Consider the following 20,389-nt stretch of genomic DNA (forward strand, 5'->3'; position numbering starts at 1 on the left):
AAAGTATAAAGGAATCACCGCTTCTGTGGGAAACATTAAAGCAACCGGCTCTTCAAATCTAAATTTGCATTTCAGTTTTGTAAATTTCAAGATATTTCGAAAATTTTCGAAAAAAATGTCCAAAATTCAAAAAGTTGACTTTTCCGAAAGTTTCTAAAAAACTGGCCAAAATTCATAAAGTTGACTTTGCCGAAATCCATAACATTTTTCTGTAAAAATCAGGCCGAGGCCGCTAAAATAGAAAAGATTACCAAAACCAGCTTCTCGATTGAACACTTAAATTGAAAATTGGCATGGTAGTTTTAGAGTCAAGCCAAAACGTTTCCAAGAAACGATCAAAAGTTTCTAAATTTTGACTTGTTTGAGAGTCTTAATTTATTTCACTTGTTTGAGAGTCTTAATTTTTTTCTTAAATAAAAAAAGACGTAACCAATTTTAGAAATAGGTTTTCGATAACCTGTTGTTTAAATTAAACCTATGACATCAGATTTGCCAAGATAGTTATCGATAAAAATCCAAACACGTTTAACAAATTGAAAAATTGCAATTTCCAAAAATCATCGTTTTAATTGTTTTGAAGAATCATCGTTTTAAATCTCGGTTCAACTTATAAATTCATAATTGGGTAGAGAAATCCAAAACTCCAAAAAATCTAAAAATTAGAAAAAAACGGCCAACAAATCGAAAAACTGACATTTCCGAGAGTCATAGTTTTTTGTGTAAAATTTCGTTGTGGTCGTTTATGCAGAAGGAATTTACGCAACTTGAAATTATGAATGAACCCAAAAATGAGATTTGGGCGAGTAATTCTTAGAAAAAACGGTCCAAAAATCGAATTATTCCGCGGGCCATGGCTCAAGTTCAAAAAAAAATTGGGCGTAGCCGTTCATGCAGAGTAGCTTTTCAAATTTTTTTTATTGCAGCCAAAATCTCAGATTTGGGAGGGTAGTTTTTGAGAAAACGAAAAAATATACATATTTATGGATCAACTATTCTCTCCACAGAGTATATCGAAGGCTGTAGACAGAGGAGTAGAAGAAAAATTCTTAGAGAGTACTCAGGCACACAGGAGAGCACACAGTTTTTCCATTAACACCGCTGTTTTTGAACATCGAAGAATAGTTTTTCAGAAAAAAGAAAAATTGAAAAAACCAATCCCATTTAGTTTCACAACACCTGTTTTTATCAAGCAAGAATTCAGGACAAAGATGCTAAGCAAGACAACAAAACTTACAAAACGGAAACAAAGCCGACAATCTTTTACTAGACACCAGTTGCCCCAAAAAATTGATTTACTGTTAAAAAACTTTGGGAGGTTTCAAGTACTCCTGAAATTACAATGAACAGCACTTGCTTACAGCATAAAAAAACAACTAAAAAAAAAAATTCAAGGTGCAAAGGCGACACCAAAAAGGTCGAGTGCAATGGAAAGTGAAGCTTGCCTAGGTTTTTAAGAAAATTTGTTTACGAGAAAAAATTCCAGTTACCGATTGGAAAAATTAATATTATTAAAAATTAATAATTAAAAAATATTTTTTTTTTTTCAAAAATTTTAGAAAAAATTTTGCTCGATTTTTATTCTTTTTTGTTTTCTATTTATTTATGACAAAGATTTTTTTGGTTATTCCTATAACGCTAATTTTATACGCGTCTGTACCTTTTTTTTTCTTCGTACCACGCACAGAAAACGACCCTCATTTGATGAAAAAAAACGTCTCACTGTTTGTGAATGTGGTCGGAACGTTCTTTGCTACTTGCTTAGCAACCGGCTATCAAGGTAATTTTGTGTTGATTTCATTTTTTTAACGCTTTTCCTGGAAGTATTTCAAAAATGTAAGCAATGACGAAAATTGGTAACCTTGAAGAAGCTATTTGGTAGTTTTTTAAAATGAAGACAAAGTGTTTCTGTGGAGTTTTTTCGTGCTAAAATACGGGTTGTTGAAGAGTTCAAGTGGGTCGAATACAAAAGTGCCGAAAGTGAAAGAGGATTTCAGAACGTCGGAAACGAACTGGAGCTGGAATCTTCTAGCTTCTTTCAAACCTTTTGCTCAAAATTTTGAAAATCAATCGGCCAAAATTTTGCTCATTTTCCAAAATTTATGATGTGTTAGGAAATTATGAAAAATTAGGAAATTTGTTTGTTTATTATGGTGCGTTCGGGTTTTGTGATAAATTATGATTTTTTAAAATTATGATGCGTTAGTACTTTATGATAATTTGGTAAACTGGTTTTTGCTTTGATTGTTGCTGGTAGTAAACTTCTTGATTTCAAAGTTTTTTCATTTGATTGCTTTGTGTTGATAAGAATTTACGGCACTCTTGATAGGGCACCAAAATTATGGTATAAGTTTGCTATATTTGCCTATTTTGCTACCTAAATTTTTCTGCAACCTAAGATATTTCCGGAATTTCGAATTGAAGATAAGTAAAGCCCATAGAGCAAATATCTATTCCTAAAATGCTACAAATCACAAAAAAAATTTGAACAAAAAATGCAGCCCAAAAATTTATTTTTGTAGCAACCATGTTAGACCATGTTAAGAATTGGAGTCTACGAGACACGCAAAACAGCAATATGAGAGTAAAGAAAATATTGAGCTGTTATCGGATGTGAAAAATGTTTACAGACAACAATTAACTATTGGTTTGAATTTTCGTAAACGCAAATCGAATTACTTGATCTCATATCTGTATTTTTAAGAGCGTTTATCCACGAGGGAAAGGACCAACATACGAGCTGTACAGCTCATCATTACAAACTGCTGTTGTGCCGCTGCTCATGAACTACATGTAATATTTTGGTTGGGCAACGTTGCCTGACCTTCAAGCAAAGAGCACCACTCATGGTGGGTCTCGAACATCCGAACTTTCAATTAAGAGGCGGAGAAGTAACCACTTCACCACGACTCCCCCATTAGTATATATTTTTTCTTGTTTTATTTGGATTTAATATTTATATTGATAATGTTTTAATAACTTTGATTTCTTCAAACTTTTTGTAAGTATTGTGACACTTAATCATAAAACGAAAAAAGTCATTTTGGAACCATAAAAGAACCATCCTGAGACATTTTTGTAGGTAACTCTAATTTGCATATCGCCCTTTTTTGAACCACCGTAAGGTGGATTGTCAAACTTCGAAACCCTTTCCTACCGGTTTCGCGGGTCGAAGTGCTCAATTTTTGTTTCAATTTTTTCGATCAAAAATCGGTATATTTCAACAATCTTGACCAAACTTTTGTATGTTTCGACTTTCTCTACCTAAATTTGGTATGTTTTGCCTTTCTCGACCCCCAAAAAAAAGAGTTTGACTTTGTTCGACACAACTCAGATATGTTCCGACTTTTTCGACTGACTTCGGCGACAAAAGTTTATTTGTTCGACTCTGCATAGATATGTTTCGAATTTTTCGACCAAAATTGAAAAGAATTTGATCCTTCTCAGATTCGTTTCAAGCAACGTGACTAAAAATGGGATGAGTAAGGATTAGTTCAACTCTCTAGATCACAAAACTGTGAGCTTAAATTTGATTTTAGTCTAATATCAAGTACTCTGGCGACAATGGAAAGTTAAAAGTCAATGTCTGTCTAGTTAAAAAAAACTACCTGAGCTCAAATGATTGGTCGCTTTCTTTAACGGTGCTCGACTTATGTCTCCGCCTGTGTTTGAACCATGTTTCGACTGTGATCGACCTATGTTCGACTGTGCTCGACCTATGCTTCGACTGTAACCGATCTATGTTTCGACTTTCTCGATCGGAGTCAGGTATAATCCGTCTATGTTCCAGCTATGTTTTGACTGTGGTTGTCTAGAAATGGGTATGTTTCAACTGTGCTCGACCTATGTTTCGACTTTTATGACTTGTTTATTTGTAGACAAGCTGGCGGCTATCAAACGCGCAATGTTTAGTTTAGAATAACTTGCTAGCGCTAAGCTGAGTAATCTGACGGCTGCGTACTATGCAGTTAAGTTACTGCTACACGCTATCAAATAATTGCCTTAACAGTACTTCTTAGAGTGAAAATGCTTCCTACCGGTTTCGCGGGTCGAAGTGCTCAATTTTTGTTTCAATTTTTTCGATCAAAAATCGGTATATTTCAACAATCTTGACCAAACTTTTGTATGTTTCGACTTTGGTCGCTTTCTTTAACGGTGCTCGACTTATGTCTCCGCCTGTGTTTGAACCATGTTTCGACTGTGATCGACCTATGTTCGACTGTGCTCGACCTATGCTTCGACTGTAACCGATCTATGTTTCGACTTTCTCGATCGGAGTCAGGTATAATCCGTCTATGTTCCAGCTATGTTTTGACTGTGGTTGTCTAGAAATGGGTATGTTTCAACTGTGCTCGACCTATGTTTCGACTTTTATGACTTGTTTATTTGTAGACAAGCTGGCGGCTATCAAACGCGCAATGTTTAGTTTAGAATAACTTGCTAGCGCTAAGCTGAGTAATCTGACGGCTGCGTACTATGCAGTTAAGTTACTGCTACACGCTATCAAATAATTGCCTTAACAGTACTTCTTAGAGTGAAAATGCTTCAAACAACAAAAAGGTCGATATTATTTCTACAAAATTTTAGGTTGGAAATATTCCATCCCCTTAAAAAAATACTGCTCAGAAGTAATTTGTTCAAAAATTATGGCCCTAATTGATTGTGCATTCCTAATTCATTTCTACGAAAAGTTATCCCCTAAATTTTTTAGGTCCATTATGATGTTCTATAATGCGGTAAGCTTACTTTAAGTAACTCAAATTAAGACAAAATGATAGCTTACCTCATTTACCTTAAAATTACTTGAGCTACCTTTACCTTAAGAAAATAAAATTAACCTAATGAGGTTATGATAAATTTCGGGAAATTGAAAAATTATTTGGGAGGTGTCTTTTTGAATCAAGGCAAAATCGAAAACCTTTAGATCTCTTTCAAAACCATTAGAAGCAAAACATGGAATTTTTGGAAACATAGTTACCCTTGCAATAAGCAGGGGTACTGCAATCGGCACTAAAAACTTTTCCCGTAAATAACTTTGTTCGCAGAATCGTCATAACTAGAAATGGTACATTTAAATTCAAGTTAAAATGAATACAACATTTTTCCGTCTCCAGCAAATCTGGTCTGGTGGTAAGGAGCACGCCTGGGACCGCAAAGGTCATGGGTTTGAATCTGACAGCACCTATTTTTTTCAAACGGTAAAAATTCGGTTGCAAAAACAAAACTTCAGCCTATTATTTGTCTGCTTTTGTTTTGACTGTTTAGTCGCCAAATCGTAAAATTGTTGTTTTTTGCTATACGCAATTTACAGTGTATTTAATTTTAGTGTTATTATTTTTTTTCTGCCTAATTGATATCCGTTAAAGTTTCATCAACTTAGTGAGCTTTTTCAAATGGTCTTTATGGAAACATAATTTTTATGCTCACTTCTGAGTAGCAAAAATTGTTATATTATTGTTCAAGTTTTTCATAGCAATTTTTTTCCCATTTTTTTCGGTGTGACAGATTTCGGCCAATATTATATCGTCTAAACGGCCTTATATTGTACCTCACTTTGTGTGTGTGTGTTAAATTTTTTTTGATAGATCTAATTTTTTGACATTTTCTATTTTCATTTCCATTTTTTTTTAAAGTTAGCGGCTTCCTGTTTTGTATCGCAAATGGTGTGAAGCACAGCTTCGCCTATGCGTCAATTTGTAAAAGCAAGGACTAAAATGTTGATACTGCAGTCAAATCTTAAAACATGAGGTGGCTTTTACCTTGTGTTTACTTCAACTCACCCTTAAAATTTTTTTGCTTAACTATTGAGATTAATCTGCAGTTGAAAGGTAAATTTCAAGTAACTTGAGATAAAGTTCAAGGTAACTCCTCCTCAAGTTTTTATGTAAAGTTGAGGTACGCTAAGGTATTCGTTTAGGTGGCTTAATGTTGTTTTTTTAAATAAACTTGGGTTGACCTAAGGTAAAAACTAAGGTAGTTCCCCTACAAGTTGTAAAGTACAATTGAGCTGAGTTAAGACCGTAGTTGAGGTGGCTTGAGGTTTACTTAAGGTGAGACCTTTTTGCCTTAACAGTTAACCTAACTTAAGGTGCTTTTAAGGAAAATTTATATCAACTTTCGTAGTGTTTCAAATTTTTTTGACTGTCCCCTGAAACATTCACAAAACATTTTTTTTTAATTTCGACCATCTTGTACTGAATCAAAAAATGCCATCAACTAGTAAGCTACATATAGCTGCCTCAACGTCGTGAATTACTTCATGGCTACGGGTATTTCATAAAAGTAACTGTCTACCCTATTTAATTTCTGAGCAACTGAGCTTTCCGGATTGCTTTCTTAGAAAATTTGAACCAGATTGAATTGTTGAAGCATATATTTTCCACTAACGCTAGGCAAAATTGTACACATTTTTTTAATTTTCCATTTCATTTTCAAATAATCGATATTTGGACCTTGTTAGTTATGAACAAACTACCCCCTTTGTGACAAGTTTGCATGTGTTCAACTTGAAATCGTTCTTGCGAGTGGGAAGTTGTTCACTAGGTACTATAGGGGAGGTCGATAGTTATCAAAATGACAATTCTTTTTTCATTTGAAAGATTTTTGTTTGGCATAATTGCGGCAACAATCACTCCTCGGTGTGGGCGTTTGATCCTAATAGAATCACAGACACACCGAAAGTGACCGAACCGTCATCTGCAAGGTAGTCGTCCAGTTTCTCTTTCGAAATGAGCTTTAACAGTCCCTTTTCTCTCTCCTCCAGTTTAGGACAGAAATCCATCGTGAAGTCTTTCCTGTAAGGCTTCTCCTTGTTGGGATGTTTCAGATAAATCGAGACAACTAGCTTCCGATTTTCTGGAACATGCTGCTTGTCATCACCTTCTAGAACATTCTGTTTGTCATCGTCTCTGTTCACAACTGATACACACACAGACACAGACTTCCCAACCTCACTTCTAGCACCATTCAGAAACACTTTCACAACCACTTCGCAATTGAGACAATCGTCGTTTTTGCCATAATTCACAGCTTCTCCAGAAGATTTTCCTTTCGTGCCTGCGACCAAGAGATTAACAGGACGAGTTCTCAATGTCTCGAACCCTTTTTTCCCTTCCATATCTTCTGCGAACCGTTGAAGTAATTTGACCTGCTCCGCCTTGATGCAAATCAAGTTTTTCTTAGTGCACACACTAGTCAGAATTGGAGTGCTTGCTTCAAGTTTGCCTGCTTTAATTTGGTCCAAAATTGATTCAACGCTCTCTTGTTGCTCAACTCCAGCTGAGTCGAGTTCCTTGCGCTGATTCGTTGAGAGCAAACTTTCTTGAGAGCAAACGTTCCCAGAACAATCCATGCGCTCTGGCTGTTCCCTGTTTTGACCATTCTTTTGGCAATACACCTGATTCCAGTCAAACTAAAAAAAATCAGATAGTGGTATTCAGTTAAGTAATTTACAGAACCCCTTTCCAAGCGCTGTTCAAACTTGAAAAAAACTTTTCAACATAATTTAAGCCTTTAATGTATTTGCTGAATCCAGGAGCGAATTTAAGGGAAGCGTGGGGTGGACGCTCCCTTCTAGGGAGTCGACCCCTTGACTACCTAAGTGGACAACCCTTTGGTACTATTTTAAGGAATATCTGGCATCAATTTTTGATCAATCATCCTTAATTTTTCCGTTGGCGTCAAATATACTAATTTTGAGGAAGAATCCGCGCCAAAAACGCATTTTGAGGAAGAATCCGCGCCCAAAAAGGAAGAATCCGCGCCAAAAACGCAGAAAACTTTTCCCATAATGAGATCCTTTTTTTTGTAAAACAGTTTGCTCTTATCTTCCGGGCTAATTGGGCCGACCTAAAAACGCTACAACAATAGCACAAGAAAATGAAGCCTCACCTTTATAGGTTCCGAGTATGAATGAGCGAACCATTTTTGCTGTTGGAATGTGCTCGATGATGACTGATGGCCAGGCTCCGAATGAGTTGCCCAAAAAGGAACCTTCTCCATAATTTCGTTCATGGAGTAGCAATGTAAAAATGAAGTCGAGCAGGTTATACTTTCAAATTGAAGCAGGGAGATTTAGGAAATTAGTGGATTAACACCAATCAAATAGTAAAAAAAAGTCTAACTAATATCAACCCGAAGTAACCCGAATGAAGTTTTGATAGTTTATAATCGTAATAATGATAATAAGCCTAATAAACCTAATAAGTCAATCAGTAAAGAGTTGATGGATGTAATTCTGTTCAAAGTATACATTTAAATATATAGGAAAAACTTCTGCAGGTGAATCAGGGTCTTCAGAAGTCAAAGACAGCAGGAGTTCTCACGTTTTGTAGATTTTTTCTCGCTCTTAGTTCTATGTTTTCTGGTTTCGCTACCTATTTTATTCTTGCAATTCTCTTGCGACTGTATTTGCTGTAAATAAGAGTAATAAAACTGAAGTATTTAAACCTGGTAACAAAATATTACAGAAATTACCAAACTGAACGAGCGAATAATAAAATAATCTGAGTTTTGATTTTATGTTGGTTTTAGTATAGAATGCACTTTGTGTTGGCGTATAGATTTTAAGTAAATATGTAAAACGCATTCTATATAGCTGAGTTGGAGGCTGTTTTGCTAACAAAATATACCAACTAAATTGAGAAAGCGGCCGAGAAAAATATGACTATGAGGTCAGGCTATATATATTTGTAATCATATTATGTGAACATAGTCAATAAATATCAGGCCAGAAACGAGACAACGAAAATTTGATTTTTTTTCTGTCACATTGTCATATATTGTTACCGTGCCATGATCTTGTTGGCAGCGGAAAGTTTGCAAAGTGCAGAGTTTTGTGCAAAGCCTTGTTGAAAGCGGAAATTTTTGGCGCGCTAGAGCAATCCTAACTCGATCTTAACAATAGTACTTTTATACAAGGGCAATGCCCTGAATGTTCCGACTGCCTCTTAATCCATATCGAATAGTTTTTGGGTAAAGAAAGGATTGAAAAACTATCAAGTTTGGACAAAATCAAAAACCAAGTGGATGAATTTGAGTTGTACGAAATTAACACGACCATTTAGCCAGCCTCAATTCAATTTGGAACAATTTTGTTGTGCGGGTTAGTTCGCCACGCATAAGTAATAGCTGTTACGTTCTCAACATAAAATTTTCAAAACGCGCATAAATTTGTCCAGAACAAGGCCAAATTGGCAATTTTCAAACTCCTAGAACTTTGCAAAAACTGCTTGGAGGTAAAATATCTTTTTATATTTGGTTTTAGCGATTGAATATTCTCCATGGAGTATAAAAAATTGTTTGTTAAAAACTATTAGTTAGATTGCCGAAAATTGACTGAATAAAAAAACCACACCAAGCATAAATATTCAGTTTTCTTCGAAAGTCGGAACAATTAGTTTGACAATCCGAAGTCCACAATTCTAAATCTAATCTTACATTGAATGATGGAATATTATTCTTGAAACACGCAATCTTCGCATGATTATTGGCCCCGATTTGAAATAATGAAAAAATCTGTTGGAAAATTCAAGATTACCATTTGTTTAATGGCGCTGAAATAAGTTGATCTTTTATTATGGTTCCGACTTTCAAAGCAAAGGAGGGATATTTATGCTCGGCATGTTTTTTTTATTCAAACAAACTTCCATTTTTTAACTAAAATTTTAGACCTAACTTTTGCATATCAACCGAAAGCTATTATTGTCTAGGGCATAAATTTAAAAATATATTTATTTCAACTGGGATTATTTTTTTGTTAAATTAAGAGGGTTTTATATTGTATCAATTTGGCCAATTTGGGATAATTAATGCGCGATACATTTCTTGATTTTTATCGAAGATGTCTTGTTTAACAGTATTAAGTTATCCTCGTTCAGGTGCCAGAAGTCAATAGTTATGTCATTCAAAATTGTGAACAATTTGTCAAAGCTTAATTATTTTCATAAATTTCTGTCGCTCCATGTTTACATATCATTAATAATAACATCAGGGAGTGTATTAGTTAGGAGGAATAAAAAAGTACCTGCTCGATTTACAATTGGTAATGAGGTCGAGATCTCTTTTTTTAATTCGATTAGGGTTTCTAGCGCTATTTTGATACGCATGAGCGCGCGGTGCCACCAGGACTAGCAAACAACAAACTTTGCGGTTTTCAAAACTTTGTGTCTCTCGTAGTTTTCTACACTGTGGAAGCGTAGTTTGCTTGTACTTTGGTTACAGTTAGCGTAGTTTGATAGCGTAGTTTCATATTTTTGAGAAATATATCATAATGTTTTGAAGCGAACACTTTTCTTTAGAGCTCAAGAGGCAGCTGTTATGTTCAGGACCTGATGTGAGCAGTTTTCTATGTTTTCAAATTTCATATACACCTCAGAATTAATCACTGCATAAAAAACTTGCCAGAAAAACTTCTTAGAAAAATAAGAGACAAAAAGAAAGGCACAAAATTTTAAAATTTGAATTAATGATGTTGTTTTTTCAGCCATAGATTGTTTTTGGACATAAATTCCCAATCTTCGATTGGTTACCAAACAGAGTCTTTTATTGGTTGCTGCAGATGTTTCAAAACTGAAAATGTATTGTGGAAAACTAAATCATAGAAAAAAAAACAAATTTTTTGATTTATTACAACAGTCGATCACCTAGACACAGTCATAGAGGCCTGAAATTGTTGCAAAATCATTCTATATTTTTGTTGTACGCTATGTCAACTGCTTTATATTACAAATTGAGTGTGGTTTTGTTCTTTAATTTTTCTCCGTGAAGAATCTGCAAAAAATTCAGTGTTTTTCCTGTGACACAAAATGAATTAGAGTGATTGAAAAAACCTGGTCATTTAAAAGTTTTTGTCTAGCTTCACATTTAATGGCGATGAAAAGATAAGAGTCATGAAAAGAAAAGATATGAGCTCATTTTTATGTTGCTCTTGAAACAATTTAATCATAATTTTTTGAAATGTCTTCCTTGCTCTAGACTTCAGCGCTTTTTGTACATCTTTTAACAGCTTCTACAAAAACAAACGCATTTAATAGCAAAAATACAGTCAGTTTTAAACAACTTTTGCTCCAGTTTTTAAGATTGGAAGAAAGTTTAATTAGTCTTGCTAGATTGATTTTCTTCAGTTCAGTAGCTCAGAAAGCGAAAAATAGCCACAAAAAGCTCAAAACGTTATATATTTCTGCTCATTTAAATCTTAAATTTTAAATAAGGCAAACTTTTCAGACAAAAGTAAACAAAAGAAACACTTGCCATTTTTAAAAAAAAAAAAAGAAAATGTAGAAAACTAGAATTGAAGCAGACCAGAAAAACTGCACAACAATGACGTATTTATACAACATATCGGAAACAAGATCAAAATGTCTCCTAGTATTCTATTTTGTAACATGAGACAATATTATTTTTTGTCTCAGCTGCAAAAAGTTATATACCGAGATAACATTGTGAAAAACTAAATCACCGAAAAACAACAACAATTTTGGTGATTGTGTACCACAGTTGATCATCTAGAAATAATCATAAGACGCCTAAAACTGTTGAAAAAGCATTCTATATTTTCGGAGTTGGCTATACTATTTATTTTATATAGCAAATGGAGTGTAGTATTTTCCTTGAAAGTTTCGATGTCAATCATCTGCAAAGTCAGTCCAGTGACACAAAGTAACTACGAATGATTGAAAAAATTTGTTTCTGGTTTCACACTATATATCGATGAAAGCATGCTAGTCGCTAATAATCTGAGTTTTAGAAGCAGTCTAGTAATAGTTTTTTGAAATGTCCGCTATGCTTTCTAATTTAACCCTTTTTGTATGTTTTTCTTCAAAATTCTACCAAAACAGCCGCAGTAGTAACAGAGGTATAGTCAATTTTGAACAAAATTTGTCCCATATTTCAGACTTTGAAGAAAATTTAATAGATCTTGCAAAATTGAACCCGTTAGTTCAGTACCTCAGAAAGCAAAAAATAGCCTTTATTCTCCAGAAGCCCAAAAAATACTGCTCAGTAGAATATTCATTTTTACATTAGGCAATCATTTGATGATTTTTTTCTTCAAAAAAAAACAACAAAAATTGTTGTTACAAAAAGGTGAAAAATTAAAACCAAAATTGAAACAGACTACAAAACTGAAAAGACTACAAAAAAATTAGAGAAAAAAACAACACATTTTTAATTTAATACCACAGTCAATTATATAGAACCATTTTGAGAGGCCTAAATTGTTGGAAAACCATTCTATTTTACTTGGAATGCGCTAAATCAGTTATTTTTTGTTAAAAATGAGTGTAGTAACGTGCTTAAAATTTTCTCTTTTTTATGTCAAAAGATGTACAATTAATTCAATGTGATTTCAGTGAGAAAAAATAAATACGATTGATTGTAAAATAACCTTACAATTTAATATTTTGTTTCAGGCTTCACAATGACTGACCATGGAAGCGTAAGAGTCACTTTTGATTTTAATGATTTTTATGTTGATTTAGAAGCAATTATTACCATATTTTTTTTGAAATGTTCTTTGTGCTCTAGAATTTAGCGCTTTTGTACATATTTTTCGAATTTCTAAAAAAAACAACTGCCTTTGATTACAGTAGTTTTAAGTAAGTACAGTCGGTTTTGAACAATTTTGCCCCAGTTTTCATACCCGGAAGGAACTTCTATAAGTCACGCAAAATTGAAAAGCTTCGTTTCATTAGCTCGGAAAGCAAAAAAAAAACAGCATTTTTTGACCAGAATTTCAAAAAATAAGATTTATGCTCGTTAAAATCTTAAATTTTACGCTTAACAATCATTTAGTATGGGGTACAATTATGCGCTCAAAAATTGTACAGCAGGCTTGCCATGATTTGGGTGGGAAAAAACGAAAAAAACTAAAGACAAAGCAGATAGGAACAACCGCACAACAAAAAAATGTATCGGAACTATTGATGTTTTTTTTTAACCGTGATTTGAAAATATAAAGTTTTTCATACTCCTATTTTGTAACATGCTAGTTTTGCAGTACGCTCGCTGAATTAAGTATTTTAATTACAAATGGAGTATGGTAATGTTCTTCTGAGTAAAACATCTTCTGAGTAAAACATCTTCTGAGTAAAACATCTTCTGAGTAAAACATTTTCTGAGTAAAAGATCTGCAAAACATTCAATGAAACTCTAGTGACACAAAAAACTACGAGTGATTGAGAAATTTTATCATTTAATAATTTGTTTCTAACTTTACACTGATGATGAAATCATACACAGAGGCAAAGCAGAGCTTCGCACCACTTGCGATACAACATACAAATAGCAGTATAGCAGTGTAAGCTAGCAGACAGGAAAAGAAAGCCACGTCCAAAAAATAACATTTCAAAAACCACGACATAAAAAAATTAGAATCTTGTCTGGAATCATACTTTAGTTGCGAAAAATTTCCAGGAACACAATCGACAGCAATTATTGAAAATTCAAATAATAATTGAAAAGTGACAACTGAGCCGACAAAACTTGAATAGTTTCCCTAGAACCGAAAACAAAACTGTTGTCATGAAAAACTTTCAATTATAAACTCTATTGTAAATTTTTTTTTAGCATTTTGCGCGATCTGGGATGAAACATAAAACTTATGCTTCCTTTGAAATGAACCCAAAATAGGTCACTAAGTCCATTAAATATATGCCGAAAGCATTTGAAGTAAATATCAGCCGAAAGTTTTTCAGCAAAAATAAGCCAAAAACAGCAAAATATAACAAGTCAAAGCTAGTAAAATCAAAAATTGCAGGAATATTCCAAAACACTGAAGTAAGTATATTGAAAATTGCGTACAAAAAAATCAATTCTACCATGTGGCAACCAAGCCCTTAAAGCATAAGCAGACTACCTATAGACCTTCATTTTGTACAAAAGCAAGATTTTCAATTTAAAAAAACTGTTTCTGGTCAGACAAAAAAAAACAATACTTTTAACGACCCAGCCGTATTCGTTACCACCAGGCTAAATCTACGCAATTTGAATTCATTATGAATCAAGATAAAAATGATTCAAGCGATTCTGTTGAACAAGTTGTTAACCCGGAAAAAATATATATATTCCAGTTTGATAACGCCTGCCTTTAAGATATCTGCGCTTGATAAAAAACTATTCTCAAATTTTAGAGTAGGCTATACTATCTTTTTTATTTTAGAGGGAGTATGGTAATTTCCCTGCGAAACATCTGTGATTATGAAAAAACTTTATCGTCTAATTTTTTGCTCCTGGCTTCTCACTAATTAGTGATAAAAACATAAGAGTCACGTATGATCTGAGTTCGTTTTTTATGTTGTTATAGAAGCATCGTAACAATACTTTTTATGTCCTCTTTGCTATAGAATTTCGCCGTTTTTGTTTACTTGTTTTTGAACTACTACCGTAACAATTGAATTAGTATCAAAAGTACATTCAATTTAGAACAATTTTGCCCCAGTTTTTCGTTTTAGAAAAAGTTTAATAAGTCTTGCAAAATTGAGCTCCTTCAATTCAGTAGCTCAGAAAGCAAAAAATAGCCAATTTTTACCAAAATCTCGAAAATATTCATATTTCTGCTAGTTAAAATCTGAAATGTTATATTAGTCAATAATTTTTTACTCGAAAATATAGAACACAAACATATGCCAATTTTTCGTTAAGAAAAGTGAAAAAGTAAACCACTAAAATTGAAGCAGACTAGAAAAACTGCGCAACATTGACATGTGCATAAAAAGAGCTGCCGGAATTACGGATGTTTTTTCTTCAGCTAAGAATGTTCTTTCTTCTGATATAAAAAACGAAAATTTCTTTTCTCCTATTTTGTAACATGAGACCATGATGAATTTTGTCTCAGCAGCACTTAATTCGACTCTGGAATAACGTCATGAAAAAATGCATTGTGATTGAAAATACAAAATCTAATGCCACAGCAAACAACTCAAAAACGTTTTTAGAGGTCCGATGTCGTTTAAAACCCAATTTGCCAAAATTTAGCCTAACTCAATAACACGAAGTTTGGCCAGTGATAGTGAGCAAATAACAGTGAAATTATCAAGGTAGGAACTAGTTTCCCGATCTTGATGTAACTGTCTTTCTCTCTTTTCTTGAAAACCGAAAGATTGCAGTTGTTTTATACTTTAACACATTGCTATAAAAATGTCAGATTGGTCAGGACTGCAGTCTTATAATTATAATTTAATAAAACAACTGCAATCTTTTAATTGTCAAAAAAAGAGAACACAGTTTCACTGGCAATCACTCACTAGCTATTTTCGATTGTTCCGACTTTTTTTGTTCTTAGCTCAGTTAGCATGAAAACTATACGTTAATGTTTCACACACACCTTTGGTGATAACTTACCATATTCTATATTTGAGTGACCAACCTTAATTCAATTCTTAATTTAGGCGTTTTAACTTGAGGGCGGATCGCGCAACGAAAAACTTTTGCACCGAAATGTTTATAAAAAATCTAGCTGTCGGTTGTGGCCGTTTTTTCAAGCATAGAAATTTGTGGCCATTTTCTGCACCATAGAACAAATTCTCAAAATAGAGTCATGACGCAAGGGCGGATCTAGGGTTTTCTCGAGGGGGGGGGCGGATTTTCAAAAAACGAGCTCCCCCAAAGTACTAAAAAGACCCCTTTTTGGTGAAATTTTGTGCGCCGCAGGCAAAATTTTTTAAAACTGCCCAACAGGAGTTTTTAGGCAATTTTTGGAAAATTTCGACCAAAAAATTTCATTTTTCGGCGCGCGCTCCACCCTCAAAGTTAATATACATAGGCGCTTTTACAAAATTTTTAGGGTCCTTCACCAAATATGGATATCTCAAAATTGTACTAAGGAGGGACCCTTTGAGTCGGCAGGGGGTCGAATCCCTGAGGGGGGGGGGCGTCCGCGTCCACACCCCCCCTCTCTTTGAACTACTACCGTAACAATCGACTTAGTATAAAAAGTACATTCAATTTAGAACAATTTTGCCCCAGTTTTTCGTTTTAGAAAAAGTTTAATAAGTATTGCAAAATTGAGCTCCTTCAATTCAGTAGCTCAGAAAGCAAAAAATAGCCAATTTTTACCAAAATCTCGAAAATATTCATATTTCTGCTAGTTAAAATCTGAAATGTTATATTAGTCAATAATTTTTTACTCGAAAATATACAACACAAACATATGCCAATTTTTCGTTAAGAAAAGTGAAAAAGTAAACCACTAAAATTGAAGCAGACTAGAAAAACTGCGCAACATTGACATGTGCATAAAAAGAGCTGCCGGAATTACGGATGTTTTTTCTTCAGCTAAGGATGTTCTTTCTTCTGATATAAAAAACGAAAATTTCTTTTCTCCTATTTTGTAACATGAGACCATGATGAATTTTGTCTCAGCAGCACTTAATTCGACTCTGGAATAACGTCATGAAAAACTGCATTGTGATTGAAAATACAAAATCTAATGCCACAGCAAACAACTCAAAAACGTTTTTAGAGGTCCGATGTCGTTTAAAACCCAATTTGCCAAAATTTAGCCCAACTCAATAACACGAAGTTTGGCCAGTGATAGTGAGCGAATAACAGTGAAATTATCAAGGTAGGAACTAGTTTCCCGATCTTGATGTATCTGTCTTTCTCTCTTTTCTTGAAAACCGAAAGATTGCAGTTGTTTTATACTTTAACACATTGCTATAAAAATGTCAGATTGGTCAGGACTGCAGTCTTATAATTATAATTTAATAAAACAACTGCAATCTTTTAATTGTCAAAAAAAGAGAACACAGTTTCACTGGCAATCACTCACTAGCTATTTTCGATTGCTCCGACTTTTTTTATTCTTAGCTCAGTTAGCATGAAAACTAAACGTTAATGTTTCACACACACCTTTGGTGATAACTTACCATATTCTATATTTGAGTGACCAACCTTAATTCAATTTTTAATTTAGGCGTTTTAACTTGAGGGCGGATCGCGCAACGAAAAACTTTTGCACCGAAATGGTTATAAAAAATCTAGCTGTCGGTTGTGACCGTTTTTTCAAGCATAGAAGTTTGTGGCCATTTTCTGCAGCATAGAACAAATTCTCAAAATAGAGTCTTGACGCAAGGGCGGATCTAGGGTTTTCTCGAGGGGGGGGGGCGGATTTTCAAAAAACGAGCTCCCCCAAAGTACTAAAAAGACCCCTTTTTGGTGAAATTTTCTGCGCCGCAGGCAAAATTTTTAAAAACAGGCCAACAGGAGTTTTTAGGCAATTTTTGGAAAATTTCGACCAAAAAATTTCATTTTTCGGCACGCGCTCCACCCTCAAAATTAGTATATATAGGCGCCTTTACAAAATTTTTAGGGTCCTTCACCAAATATGGATATCTCAAAATTGTACTAAGGAGGGACCCTTTGAGTCGGCAGGGGGTCGAATCCCTGAGGGGGGGGGGGGGCGTCCGCGTCCACAACCCCCTCTCTTTGAACTACTACCGTAACAATCGAATTAGTATCAAAAGTACATTAAATTTAGAACAATTTTGCCCCAGTTTTTCGTTTTAGAAAAAGTTTAATAAGTCTTGCAAAATTGAGCTCCTTCAATTCAGTAGCTCAGAAAGCAAAAAGTAGCCAATTTTTACCAAAATCTCGAAAATATTCATATTTCTGCTAGTTAAAATCTTAAATGTTGTATTAGTCAATAATTTTTTACTCGAAAATATACAACACAAACATATGCCAATTTTTCGCTAAGAAAAGTGAAAAAGTAAACCACTAAAATTGAAGCAGACTAGAAAAATTGCGCGCTATTGACATGTGCATAAAAAGAGCTGCCGGAATTACGAATGTTTTTTCTTCAGCTAAGGATGTTCTTTCTTCTGATATAAAAAACGAAAATTTCTTTTCTCCTATTTTGTAACATGAGACCATGATGAATTTTGTCGCAGCAGCACTTAATTCGACTCTGGAATAACGTCATGAAAAATTGCATTGTGATTGAAAATACAAAATCTAATGCCACAGCAAACAACTCAAAAACGTTTTTAGAGGTCCGATATCGTTTAAAACCCAATTTGCCAAATTTTAGCCCAACTCAATAACACGAAGTTTGGCCAGTGATAATGAGCGAATAACAGTGAAATTATCAAGGTAGGAACTAGTTTCCCGATCTTGATGTAACTGTCTTTCTCTCTTTTCTTGAAAACCGAAAGATTGCAGTTGTTTTATACTTTAACACATTGCTATAAAAATGTCAGATTGGTCAGGACTGCAGTCTTATAATTATAATTTAATAAAACAACTGCAATTTTTTAATTGTCAAAAAAAGAGAACACAGTTTCACTGGCAATCACTCACTAGCTATTTTCGATTGTTCCGACTTTTTTTATTGTTAGCTCAGTTAGCTTGAAAACTATACGTTAATGTTTCACACACACCTTTGGTGATAACTTGCCATATTCTATATTTGAGTGACCAACCTTAATTCAATTCTTAATTTAGGCGTTTTAACTTGAGGGCGGATCGCGCAACGAAAAACTTTTGCGCCGAAATGTTTATAAAAAATCTAGCTGTCGTTTGTGGCCGTTTTTTCAAGCATAGAAATTTGTGGCCATTTTCTGCAGCATAGAACGAATTCTCAAAATAGAGTCTTGACGCAAGGGCGGATCTAGGGTTTTCTCGAGAGGGGGGGGGGCGGATTTTCAAAAAACGAGCTCCCCCAAAGTACTAAAAAGACCCTTTTTGGTGAAATTTTCTGCGCCGCAGGCAAAATTTTTAAAAACAGGCCAACAGGAGTTTTTAGGCAATTTTTGGAAAATTTCGACCAAAAAATTTCATTTTTCGGCGCGCGCTCCACCCTCAAAATTAGTATATATAGGCGCCTTTACAAAATTTTTAGGGTCCTTCACCAAACATGGATATCTCAAAATTGTACTAAGGAGGGACCCTTTGAGTCGGCAGGGGTTCGAATCCCTGCGGGGGGGGGGGGAAGAGGCGTCCGCGTCCACCACCCCCCACCCTCCCCCCTCTAAATCCGTCCCTCTCCTAAGTTTTTTTGGAGAAGCCGAAAATTCAATTTGGTCGACCTGAAAAGAAAAATGGTTGCCAAAAGAGTGCCCACTTGAAAAACATGACTGTTTGGTGGCAATTTTATGCGTTTAAAATGTCCAAAAACTAAGTTAAAGGTGACAGCGGAGATTATTGGTGTGTATGCTGGATCAAATATTTTGAACGAATGAAAAATCAATATTTTTTCCTTTGGGTTGCTCCATGCGCTATTAGGTTCGAAGATTACATTTGTTCATTCAAAGTCAGGTAAATTGCAATATCAAGACACCGCACCGATGAGATGCAAGCACTTAGTACATTTCCATCATTCTTTTTTCCCTATAAATTTACATCAGTCTTCTGCTCTGAAAAGCACATTACTCATTGCATACGATCAGTCAGAAACTTTCGCCTCAGATATTATTTGCTATTCTGAAGTTCTTTAGCGGCTTGGTTCTGAAGCCCCCGCTCCTGAGCATGTCATCTGTTTCATTCTGAAACAATAGAGGATCGAGATCATAATGTATCGAATGATAATTTTAATTTTTTGATGTCATTTTTTTTTGGGTTTTCTAACTATTTTTGAAGAATTTAGGCTGCTAGCTCTACTGCTATCGAAATATACAAAACTACAAAATCGAACAGACTGACTACCTTTAAGATCTTGGGAGCAGTGTTCGCTTAAAAAACGATGAAAATGGAAGTCATTAAATCTGTCGAACTGGCAATCTTTAAACCTCCATAACTTTACGGAAAAAGATCACAGGTGAAATATCTTTTTAAATTTGAGCTCAAAACAACAGTACCTTCTGGCTGATATAAAAAGTTCCTGTAAAGAATTCCTAGTTAAAAAGTCGTCTTGAGAAAAAACCACCCCGATCAAGATATATTCTGCAACTTTCTTCGAAAGTCAGAAAAATTTACTCAAAATGCTATATCCCCCCACATGCAAGTTTTTAAATTATAAAACAAGGGCTCCCAATATCCTATTATTGGTATAAAAATTAATTAGTTTATTCCAAAGATGATTAATATCAAGTTAATTATACTTTTAATATATCCTTGCAAGATTACTCGCTCAAAAAATTCAAGCACATGTAAGATGATGGAGAGAGTTTTTGTGGTGGTGGTGGTGGTGGTGGTGGGGGGGGGGGGGGGGTTGGCTAACATACTTTTACTTCCCCTCCCTCCGGTGGATCCTCCCAGACCATTCGATTTGGTCTTCTCTCGGCCCTTTCTCTCCCCCTTGGTCAGTGAGGAGGGGGCATTGGCTGTAGACGTGATTGGGTGACTAACACTGTTCACTGTCTTCTCCCCCTCTGAGTCAGAGTCACTCTCCACTGAGTGCTCAAACATGGTGGCCTGTTACAATTATGACATCACATCTCAAGTTAATCCATTAATT

The 20,389-nt window shown here is 34.6% G+C and overlaps 2 protein-coding genes across 2 annotated transcripts in view; both read right to left on the reverse strand.

Annotated features, from left to right (window-relative positions):
* Window positions 1-20,389, reverse strand: part of LOC134842792 (ATP-dependent 6-phosphofructokinase, muscle type-like) — a 480,347-nt gene that overhangs the window by 421,634 nt on the left and 38,324 nt on the right. The window lies entirely within an intron of this gene.
* LOC134842037 (uncharacterized) lies at window positions 6,353-8,604 on the reverse strand. The gene is made up of 2 exons (XM_063858188.1): window positions 7,888-8,604; window positions 6,353-7,408 (listed from the first exon to the last, which is right to left on the reverse strand). Exons 1-2 carry the CDS (start codon window positions 8,008-8,010, stop codon window positions 6,626-6,628), a joined length of 906 nt encoding a protein of 301 aa, XP_063714258.1. The 5' UTR covers window positions 8,011-8,604; the 3' UTR covers window positions 6,353-6,625.

The sequence above is a fragment of the Symsagittifera roscoffensis genome, chromosome 3, assembly GCF_963678635.1.
Source record: "Symsagittifera roscoffensis chromosome 3, txSymRosc1.1, whole genome shotgun sequence".
NCBI lineage: Eukaryota > Metazoa > Xenacoelomorpha > Acoela > Convolutidae > Symsagittifera > Symsagittifera roscoffensis.